This window comes from Aureococcus anophagefferens (assembly GCF_000186865.1).
Source record: "Aureococcus anophagefferens unplaced genomic scaffold AURANscaffold_24, whole genome shotgun sequence".
In the NCBI taxonomy this organism is placed as follows: Eukaryota; class Pelagophyceae; order Pelagomonadales; family Pelagomonadaceae; genus Aureococcus; species Aureococcus anophagefferens.
The window spans coordinates 274,611-285,294 of record NW_008705584.1 but is presented as its reverse complement, the minus strand read 5'-3'; the positions used below and the strand labels follow the sequence as shown (position 1 = coordinate 285,294).

Genomic DNA, 10,684 nt, shown 5'->3' with positions numbered 1-10,684 from the left:
ACGGACCCTACGAGCTCCCTGGACAGAGATGGCGCCAGGCCCGGGGCTCTTAAGGGTGACTCAAGGGGGGCCAAGTCGCAAACTCAGCTTCGTTGGGTTTCCCAGGCCCGCAACATCACCGCGTCCAGCAGGATGGTTCCCTAGGCCCGGCGAGGCCAGTACTCGCGACTGCCAACATCCCCACGTCAAAGCTCTATCTCCGCACAAACTGGCTGCCCGAGCAGTATCGACCGTGGAAGCGTGCTCGCCTCCTGTCTGTGAAAGCCTCCGTTAGCTTATCGACGAGTTCGAGGTCAAGAGCAGTGGGATCTTTGATGGAGTCCAGCCCGAGAATCAGATCGTGTAGCACTGCAAAGAATCCAACTCGAGTCTGCTCAATCCAATAAGAGACGTCTTTGGCATCGGCGGCGAATTGGAGGACATTTTTGAATTTTGTCTCAAGTTCAATGGCGCTCAAACGGGACAAACTAGAGAGAAAGCAACGGTGAGATTCTGCAACTGCTTCGTGGTCGGATGCGTCAAAATTGCAGAGAAAGCAACGCCATGCTCGCTCTATGCAAGAAGTGGCGTATGCATCCAGCGCATTGACAACAAATCTGACTTCATGTCTGAAGCATTCCGCCTTGCGAGTGTCCCTACTGAAGAGCTTCTTGAAGACAAGTCGCCTTGGATGATCTGGCTCGGACAGCACCATTCGGGCATGATTGCTCAGGAGAAGCCATGCGTGAAGTGTTGTATAAGCATGAATATCTTCAAAAAAATTCTCAAAGCATGAAGGTGGTACGTATTTGACCGCGACATGGGCGAGTGTATCGATCGTATTAGCACCGCCACAACACGGGATCGAATCATAATGCAAGCGACACTCTCCCTCCTCTCGTGTCCAGCCTGCTTCATCCATAGATGAGAGAAACTTTTGCATTATAGTGCGTGTTGATAGTATGCCATGTCTTGGTACTAGTAGCGTCAAGAACAATTCAGACTGCCGTGCCGCTCCTCCAAGGACATGTTGCCGTAAGACAAAGCATTGCTCCAATAAACTTTCGTCAGAATCGAGCAAGACTGATGCGGACGCGCCTTTCACACAGCTTATTTCCCTGCCCAAAAGCTGCAGTACGTTTCTCCGTGATGACATGTGAAAAGGCATGATTTGTATTGAATTTGAGAAGAACGGCAGTTTTTTCGGGATGAATTTCTCGCCGTTGCTCTTCCATACCCTGTGAGCTAATGCGGCCACATGACAGATATCTCCGGCCGTCGCCGCTTCGCCATCATCCCCATAGCCATCCATGCGTCGCTCTGCTCGTACCGGTGGATATGGTTTTAGCCCATCAGTCTCAATGGCAATGAGATCATTATAGGAACCTGTCACTGCGATTGTATTTGAATCTTCCCTATTAGGCATCAATTTTCCCGAAACCTGTCCATTAAATTCTGAGTCCTTCCGCTTTGCGCGGGCTTCATGGCTAGTGTATCGAGATTGTAAATCCAGATGATTGTCTCTAAATGTTGGGTTCCTCTCTCCCATGCTTGCCCTTAAATCAGAGATCCACACCCTAGCATCTGCGTCCAGGAGTGACTTTAGGCGAGTACGATTTGAAACAAGAATTCCGATACGGTTTGATCGCCATTTTGCAGCACGTTCTCGTTTGGTGGCAGCATAAAGAAGTAAATCGGACTCGGCACTAAAAGCTGCTCCAGCCCGTTCTCCGGCTCCTTTGAGGTGGAATGAAGTCTGATCGTTTGAAATAGAGGGGATGACGCGTCGGTGTGGTGTTGCGTTCTTGGAAGGCAGTTGCGAGACTTCGATGCTACTTTTGCAGTTTGATCGGCTGGACACCAAATTTTCAGACGTGAAACTCTGTTTCTTGGAAAACATCGCCCTACTCCACCGATATAAGATCTCGGACTCGGGAGAAGGGCTGGCGAGGATTCTCGCAATCTGCACATGCGAGATTCCAATGTGTCGTAAGAAACGCGATGTTTTGTTGGTACACTTGATAAGATCAGGTGGGACGATACAGTTGGGCAGTCTCCCTCCCCGTATGTTTTTCTTGTTTGGATACGAGTCGCGAACCTTTCCGACAGTGTCACTTTCGAAAAGTATTCCATCACCAGGCTTCTGAAACAGATCTATATCGGAATTAAAGAATAGACCAGAGTTCAAACTGCTGGTAGACCAGAGAACTTGACGGAACGGAAAAGCGGAGGCGGCGAAGAGACAGAATGCTAGATTGGAAGCTGTTCCATTCAAAAAAAAACTGGAGCTAGCAGCCTCAAGCGTATTGACAGTATATACGGGTTGCAACTCATCAGCCGAAGCGAGTAGTAATATAAGACGTCTGAGAGCCCTTCGTCCTAGTCGTGTACCACGATCGAGAGCCGCGATATCTGAAGTATCTGCAGCTGCAAACGCTTTCTGGAGCTCCGCTCGAGAACAATTTGCTGCTGCCTGAAATTTAGGACAAGACACAGAACAAATTGGCGCATCTGCGGATGCATACCGCCGGAGCCAGAACTGTCTCGCTCCGTCCATAGTCGCCTCGTCAAAAAGAGCCCATCGGTGTTTTAGACTATCGTTGCGTTGTGCCATGGATCTCGCAACACCACATAACGCAAAGCGTACATCTTTCGCACTCACGAGCCCAACTCTTTGTCTGGCGACATTGGCCAGCACTTCGGGAGGTGAGTCAAGAGCACAATGACTAGGCCGTGGACAGAATATCAAATCAGCGACTTGTGGCGTCAAGTGTGCAGAAACAAGAGAAGCTGGGTTACACTCACCCGAGAATGGGCACTTGGAACTAAAGCGCACGTGCCTGAATCCAATATCATGCGTGCCCAGATTAATTTCAGTCACGTACAAGAAGACATCAAGCACGCCGGTGGGGACTGCTGATGGGTTGGTCGGTTGGATTACTTTATTGATCAACCCTGAACGTCGAATTGCATGCAGCGTCACGATTGCGAGCAATGCCGCACGATCAGAATCTACATCAATCTTGCCTGTGATCGCATGCTGGAGCGCACAGAGCTCTCGCCTCTCAAACAGCCCCCGACAGAAAAATGTCTTCACCACATTGACGGGGGAGGTTTTGCTTTTGACGGGGGAGGTTTTACTATTGCTGCAGCTGCAGCCCAGTCGACACTCGCTCCTTATGCTCTTACTTGGCCGGCGTCGCTGATCTGCGGCTTCGGAAGCAGTCCACGGCTGCCGAGTCGTGCTACACCTGTAGACAGGTAGGTAAAGATTAAAGTCTACAAGCCGGCACGGCCGGCAAGCTCGCTTCGCGAGCTATCGGCCACTCGTTTGATTGAGGTTGCTCGCTGCGCTCGCTTTAAACCACTCATTAAAGCTTTATGTTGCTGCTCGGACGACTGGATTCGCGCGACTGCAAAATAGTACATAGACCCTGGGGAGAGGGGGGGGGGTGCTCCGCCAGTGAGGTCCAGTAGTCTCCCGCCACACGACCTCTCCCGGCGCATGCAAAAAAACGTGACTTTAGACGCCGCCGTCGCGCGACGCTGCCGACGTTGCCGGAGCAAGCCCCCCCATTGCCGCTGCCAACTTCACCACTCCTTCACCATCGACCTCTCATCAGCCGCGCCCTGCGCCGTCGCTCACGCCGCGCCGCCGACCGTCGATCGACCCGTACTCCACATTATTAGAATCTCCAGCACTCCTCATTATTAGTTGTAGATCTAAGGCTCGCTAGGCTCGTACCCCAACACAACCATGAATCTCTTCCGTTTTGCGGGAGATATGAGTCACGTCGTATCAATCATTGTTTTGATTCTACGTCTGCGCGTTTCCAAGTCCGCGGTGGGAATTTCGCTCAAGACACAAGAGCTATTCCTGATTGTTTTCATGACACGGCAACACCTGCCACGTCTATTTTAGCTTGTCAGCACCCGCATATAAACCTTCCATATGCAGGTACCTTGATCTCTTTACGACATTCTACTCAATGTATAACTCGTTTATGAAAGTTGCGTGCGTATGCTTAAAGGCTCGTGCTCTTCGTTTCTTTACCACTATCACTTTAGGTACATAACTGCAACAGCATCGATCATTTACATGATTCGATTCAAGGAGCCGTACAAATCGAAATACGACAAATCCCAAGATTCATTTCTACACTTCAAGTTTGCCGTTGCACCGTGTGCGATGCTTGCTCTTTTCTCCTGTCTTATAAAGCGAGAACTTAACCCTGTTGACGTTCTATGGACATTCTCTATATTCCTCGAAGCGTTGGCCATCGTACCACAGCTCTTTGTTCTCCAGCGCTACCGTGAGGTCGAAAATCTGACAGGACATTACGTCTTTTTCCTTGGCGCGTATCGGTTCCTTTATATCCTCAATTGGGTCTACCGTTCTTATTATGAACCATTTTATCGCCATAACTGGCTTGTATATATATCCGGCGCTATCCAAACCGCCCTCTACGTCGATTTCTTCTACTATTATATTGTCTCGAAGTACTATGGCGGCAAACTCACGCTTCCGACGTGAATTACCTGCACAGCTACTGCGAGAGAAACAGTTCTCCGCCTTTCCACAAGCTCGGGCACTACCAGAGCAGCACCCAGCGTCGCAACCCAGCGTATGCTTAACGCGGGATTTCGACACGGCGCAGATGAGGCCCAGGCGCCTGAGTAACGCCTGAGTAACGCCACCTTTAGCACGGGGCTCGGGCGGCTGGCATAAAGCCGCTGCGGAGAACGCACCAGAAAAACAGAAAAACAAAAAAACCGGACCCATTTCCCCAAAAAGCAACCCAAACAAGCAGGCTAAAGCAGCCCTTTGAGATTTGGGGAAATATTGTAAAAACTTTTTCACATAGCGAAATTCGTGATTCAACTCGAAAGCAGCTTAAACCGTATAAAAACAATATCGAATTACCGTCGAACTATCCAACAAAAATTTATCCTACTAATAGTATGAACCATGTTTAGCGGTGGGGGCGCGTACGGGCCCCGGAACCTTGAATTTTTCCATGTAGCTTGGTTCTGGTATAATATTATCTCATCTGCAGAGACAGTGGGTTGATTCTCTGTCTCTTGTCATACACTTGCTGGATAAGCGCCGCTAGTCACTGTCGGACCTAACAAAAATCAGCCGACCAAAACCGCTCGCGTAGAGGCGCTGCGGCTGCATGGAGGCTTCGACGATGTGACCAGCAGCTGCATGAACGGATATTTTGCGGCGGGCGCAAATACAATGGGTGGCCGGGAACTAAAAGATGTTGCTTTGTTGGAACTCCCATTAACAGTCGACGAGTCCGGGGCCGCGCGCGCGAACGCGTTCCAGATGTTTGGGGGTCAGTTCATTAGTGCTTCCGGCAGACAGTCTGGGTGCATGATAGACCAAGTCAGGGGCGTCATGGGTTTAAAGTTGGCAGGGGAGGCAGCGTTGCGGATGGATTTGGTCGCAGATCGTGCATCTTCGCACCCAATCCTGGGCGAAGCAGCTCTCATGTCTCGACCGCGGCTGATTGTCTCACTGCGAGTACGTAAAGATTCGAAGTGCATCGTAGATGGCGCAGTAATTGGCCAGGTGAGGCAACGGGGCCACTTCTGGAAAGCGATAGCCGACTACCACACGTCTGAGCTAGCGGAGCGGGAGTCAGTACCACTGCGGTATGCGAGGATCACCCAAGGCGATGAGCTCAGGGGTCCGAACGCCTCCTACAAGTGCCACGCTTGGACGGAGCCGAGATCGGCAAAAAGAACAGGTGGGGAGTGCCATACATAAAGCTACTTCCTCCTAATTTTCGTTTCGTAATACGGATTGCAGAGAACCTAGCGCAGTTATAGTAGAGACCCGAGACCCATGCCGCCGGCGATGGAAAGGATCGAAGAAGCACTGAACCGTCGGGGGAACCCAAGTAGAGGGCAATACCCCAAACTAGGGCAACGACCGCTGGTACCCAGTCAAGCGCCACAACAACTGGCGAGGAACCGAGCAATGGCCAGCCGCCGCGTGGGACTTTTCGTGCCCCCAGAGTCGCGCTGGGGGCCCCGCGTGAGGATCTTTTCCGTGGATCCTGAGCGGGCAGCGCGAGGCTGTGCACGTCATAGACCCACCGATCGGGCTCCCGTGTGGGTCTCAGTGCACCGGAGCGTTATCTCCTGAGGTGAGGTCTTTCCAGGATACGACGACGCGCTGACAACACGGGCACAAGCATGTCCTGTAGTCGTTTAGATAGGCCGGGCTGGTGCCCGCCAACGAAACCGTCACAGTTGGTGGCGAATCGCTGGCAGCAGGCCCACTAGACATGGGAGCACACCTCTGATCATTCGTCACGGCGTGGAGTCTCGCAACGACCGTGACATGTTGCAACCGCCACCCGCAGACCAAGTTTGAATAGCCGCGCCGCCCAGCACCGTCTGCGGGCAGCACTACCGCGCGGAATTACCACCAATCAACACGAAATGCAGCAGAAAGTATCGCACAAGCACCACGGACCGGGGCGTGCCCGCAACAGCCCGCACGCGCAACGCACAGCTGCAACGGCAGCTCCCAAAAGTTGTGCCAGGGCAAACCAGGAACAAATCGAATAGTTAGGATCGACATGGGTGGGAGTGAGGTGGGAGGCCACCACTACAGCCGACACCGTAATATTCGACAACCCCAAGTCCCTCGAGCTGACCCAGCTCTAGGTCACGAGCAATTACCCGAGAAGCGGTGCTGCCGAGGACGCATCCTGGCACTCCGGTGCCCCTGTCCGCCGCGCTCGAGTAGGCACCTACTTTGTCCTGGCGCACGGGGCACTCGAGGAGGAGGCGAGAGCGTTCCTTGGCGTGCTCCTTGTGGCACCGCAGTTCGCTTCAATATCAGTTGTTTCAACTCTGTCACCTGCTGAATGACCCCAGCAGACGACGAATGCCAAAAATCATATTTGACAGCTAGGTCTAACTAAGAATCACCATTCTCGTCATCGTCATCTCCATCTTGCTCGGCATTCTCTGCGGCAAGGCGGTCCATCATAGCTTGAAGCTCTGTTTCCTCTCGAGCAGAGACGGCCTTAGGTGCCATTTTGATGTCGATTTTCCCACCCTTCAGTAAAATCTTGTCCGTAACAGCAGCGATTGCAGCAGTGAGGGTCTGAACACCGAGATCCTTATCAAGGGTCATGGTTGTCATGACATACATGGGTGGTGCAATAAGTCTGATTTGGATTGGGCAGTCATCTATTGAAGCCTCCTGACCCTTGAACAATGCCTCACGAATCGCATTTATTCCTTCGTAGGTGAAGCAAGTAACCTCAATGTCTGCACGGACCTTTATTGGCTGCGGTGAGAGTTTCTTCTTCACATAGTCGGTGAGACAAGCCTTGGTCTCAGTATCCATACTGGGACACGCCTCGAAGACATCTTCGTTCTCGCCGCTCAGGCATAGCTTAAAAGCATCATAAGCATGGCCGTACTTCTTGTATAATGGCCAACCAACTATCTTGTAGAGCTCCTCGAGAGTCTGCCCACATCGGTCTGCCACGTGTCGCATCACCCGATGCACCGCTTTCGCTTTGTTGTAGCGCCTGTACCGATTGTTTTTTCAGGGTGGTGGGACGTCGACACTGGGAAATCGCTCTTCACATTTTGCAACATCTTCTGCGGAAACGCGTCGCTTGGACAAATCGATGTAGCCCTTTTCCTTATCAACACGCAATACCATCACCACTTCATTTCGATTTACGCGAATCAACTTGTTGATACTTCGGATCCGCCGCCGACTCAGCTCACTCAACAAGATCATGCCCTCGATGTTGTTATATTCCAGCAAAGTCACGTAGGCTCCCATCTCCGCGATGTTCCTCACATTAACCATCACCAGCGATTCCAGTTCAGGGAAGGGTTCCTCATAGAATCGGCATTCAAGCCGCTTCGACTCGCCAAACGAAGCCATTATCCAGCGATGAGCGGAGTTTTTGCAAAGAAGAGACGGTGCTACTGTATTGTTCTAGTCATCAGCACGCCAGCGTGGCCGACAATGTACGCCTAGACCGGCCCATTCGAAATACGTAAGTAGACAGAACCACCATGGGGTTTAATTTGAACCACCATTAGAGGACCATTAGGAGCGTTCGGCAGGCCACAACCGAGTCCCATGCTTTAATCTACGACACTTAGGAGAGGCCCGGGGTCGCCCCCTGTTTTTTTTTTCACGCGCTGGATTCAATTGTTGAACCCACATTGAAGCGGCATTGCAGACCAGACCAGCCTCCCGCACGCCGATTTCGCAACCCGGGGCGACTCCGACGCCTTCGCCCGCTCGTCACATATGGTCTACGCCTTCGACGACAGCCAGTCCGCCACGCGGTCGACTCGGCGACCCGGGGGGGGTTGTCGCTAGCACGAAGGCGACCCTCGTGTCTTTGTGGCTTCGCTTTGCAGGTCGATTTCGACATACAGGCACCATTATTTCACCATGCAGGTGCAGAAAAAAGCACACAGAGACCAGGAACGGAACCTGGGCGTCGATGGGCTGCTGATTGACGTGGATTTTGCCGGTTGTTTTGCGCACTGTCTAAGAAAGCTACTTTCCTCACACAACTTGGCCGGTATCCGAGCGGTCCTGGCATATCTTGGCCGAGCGCAGCCCTAAAAGGTGTAGCGGGAATCACGCTTGTCATCGCTGCGCATGAACTCAGTGCCGGCCATTGCAGGATTTGGGAACTGCGCAAATCCTGCAAATGTCGTGATCTTGCCAAACCTTGCCGTTCTTCTGGTAGCCCCGTTAGCCCAATGATTAAAATTTGCAAATTCTTGCTCTCGTCACGGGTCGGGCTGCTGCATGCGTCTAAGCAACTCAATTACGATTCGTGGATATCTATCCTAGGCGCGATGTTGCAACTATCACCACGAGACGCGCTATGCTTGGTTCAAGCTGATCCCCAGATGATCGATCGGCTCATGAGGCCACTCTGCCGCCCACTTAGCGTGTTGGTGCAATTGATAATTGCAGCGGAAACATACGGCGACAGTGAATTGCGCAAAACTATGAGCGCCCGCCTCTATCTAATGAATATATCGGGTCGCGTACGTGTGTGGGCACGAGGCGAACATACCGGATACATGCATACAGTTTGCCGTCTAGCTTGTGAGATGGCCAAGTTTGGGGAAAGTCAAGGACAGCGCAAACTTGCAACGGCTCCAGCCGTAGATCTATGTGTTACTTTCTGTACTAACCAGGGAGTTTTTCAGGTGGCATGTGAGGCTATTTCCGCGATAGCTCATTGCAGAGATGACACAGATGAACAAGTGGTTGAAGACGCTCGAATTTTTAATGCTATTCTTGATTCGGCATTATCGGAGATGCGTTCTCAGAACGCTTATCCGAGAGTGACACTTGCTCTAGTTATGACGCTAAGCCTGCTGAGTGCATCTCAAAAACTTGATGCGCAAACTATCTCCAAAATTATGTCATTGTCTGAGGAGAGATGGCCGGTTGCACAGGGGCTTCTTTTACACGAATTGATTCAATTTTGTGAGCTGGACAATTACCAAGACGGGCATCTCGCAGGATATGGTCGTGGCAGATTTCGAGAAGGTTTGCATCGAGTTTTAACTTTGGAAATCCCACACAATTCAACTGAGCTAGTGTTAGTCAACCACCTAGCTTGGCTTATATTTCACCAAGATAACATCATTGCTGACCTCGCAGTGAAGTGTCTGGGGAATGCACAAAAATTCCCTGCGAATGTGTGTCACAGTATTGAGCAAGGATGTGTTCCCATACTATGGCTTGCAGCGAGTGCCAACGAAATCGTGACTGTGCGCCGAAAATGCTCGGTTTGTGTCGCTCTGTCCAACCAACGCAACTTCCTTGCAGACTGCGTGTCAACGTCAGCACTTCTTTCCCGTGAGCAGTCGGTCCCACGCCATGGTGTTGTGTGGTGGTGGGAGCGTAATAATTGAACGCGCTCTCTAGGTACAATGCTTACAGAAGAATGTTGTGTTGGCTCTGATTCTTCTGGCCGAAGAGCAGCCAGTATCGAATGTTGTTACTTATCGCATATGCGAAATTATAGTGTCTTGCACGACAGACCACGGCAGCATGGTCGATCTCCTTCAAGTTGTAGCAACCCTCCTGGAACCCAGCGAGTTACATCAGCAGATGATGCCACTTGATCACAAAAATGGAGCTCCTAGCAAAGGTATCGTTGCGCTTGTGCGATCGACTCAGGGCGACACAAAGATAATCTTACCACCAGTTGATTTCCTTGCTGGACTGAGCTCCACGCTCCTTGCAATTTACAGCAGCCTGCATGCGAACAGCGGCCAGCTCCCTGTTCTCCGAGGTGATTACGCGATTTGGGACAACATATTTGCACAGGCCTTAAATAGTGCGCATGTATCTGAAAGGTGAGCCAATATATTCATGCGGGTACGCACGTAGTGAATGCAGGCTGGAGCTAAGTGAACTTGCCACATCTCTCAGAATATCAAGATCTTACTCTGTCGCAGTGGCTGGTGAATACTATCGAGCCTTAAAATTACGAGCGACGGCCAGCAATGTGACTGCAACGCAAGTCCTCGCAATTGCACTTCGGTGCCAATCATCTAGCCTTGTGGTCAGTACCAGAAAATGTATCAGTGTATGGTGGTCAGAGTGCGCTCTGTAACAATACCCCCCCCCCCCCCCCGGTACTGACCACAAGGCTAGATGATTGGCACCGAA

The 10,684-nt window shown here is 51.5% G+C and overlaps 4 protein-coding genes across 4 annotated transcripts; 3 read left to right on the top strand and 1 right to left on the bottom strand.

The window, feature by feature from the left end:
- Positions 1–3,685: 3,685 nt before the first annotated feature.
- AURANDRAFT_54782 (hypothetical protein) lies at positions 3,686–4,690 on the top strand (the record flags this gene model as incomplete). The annotated part of the gene is made up of 3 exons (XM_009041871.1): positions 3,686–3,876; positions 3,938–3,994; positions 4,048–4,690. The coding sequence occupies 3 exons, from the start codon at positions 3,737–3,739 to the stop codon at positions 4,511–4,513; spliced, it is 663 nt and encodes a 220-aa protein (XP_009040119.1).
- A 315-nt stretch (positions 4,691–5,005) lies between these two features.
- AURANDRAFT_72305 (hypothetical protein) lies at positions 5,006–6,051 on the top strand (the record flags this gene model as incomplete). The annotated part of the gene is made up of 3 exons (XM_009041872.1): positions 5,006–5,625; positions 5,736–5,810; positions 5,913–6,051. The coding sequence occupies 3 exons, from the start codon at positions 5,189–5,191 to the stop codon at positions 6,049–6,051; spliced, it is 651 nt and encodes a 216-aa protein (XP_009040120.1).
- Positions 6,052–6,640: 589 nt separating this feature from the next.
- Positions 6,641–7,933, bottom strand: AURANDRAFT_72304 (hypothetical protein; the record flags this gene model as incomplete). The annotated part of the gene is made up of 2 exons (XM_009041826.1): positions 6,641–7,541; positions 7,593–7,933. The coding sequence occupies 2 exons, from the start codon at positions 7,907–7,909 to the stop codon at positions 6,920–6,922; spliced, it is 939 nt and encodes a 312-aa protein (XP_009040074.1).
- Positions 7,934–8,431: 498 nt separating this feature from the next.
- AURANDRAFT_72303 (hypothetical protein) lies at positions 8,432–10,372 on the top strand (the record flags this gene model as incomplete). The annotated part of the gene is made up of 4 exons (XM_009041873.1): positions 8,432–8,528; positions 8,612–9,553; positions 9,623–9,894; positions 9,935–10,372. 4 exons carry the CDS (start codon positions 8,432–8,434, stop codon positions 10,370–10,372), a joined length of 1,749 nt encoding a protein of 582 aa, XP_009040121.1.
- Positions 10,373–10,684: the final 312 nt, after the last annotated feature.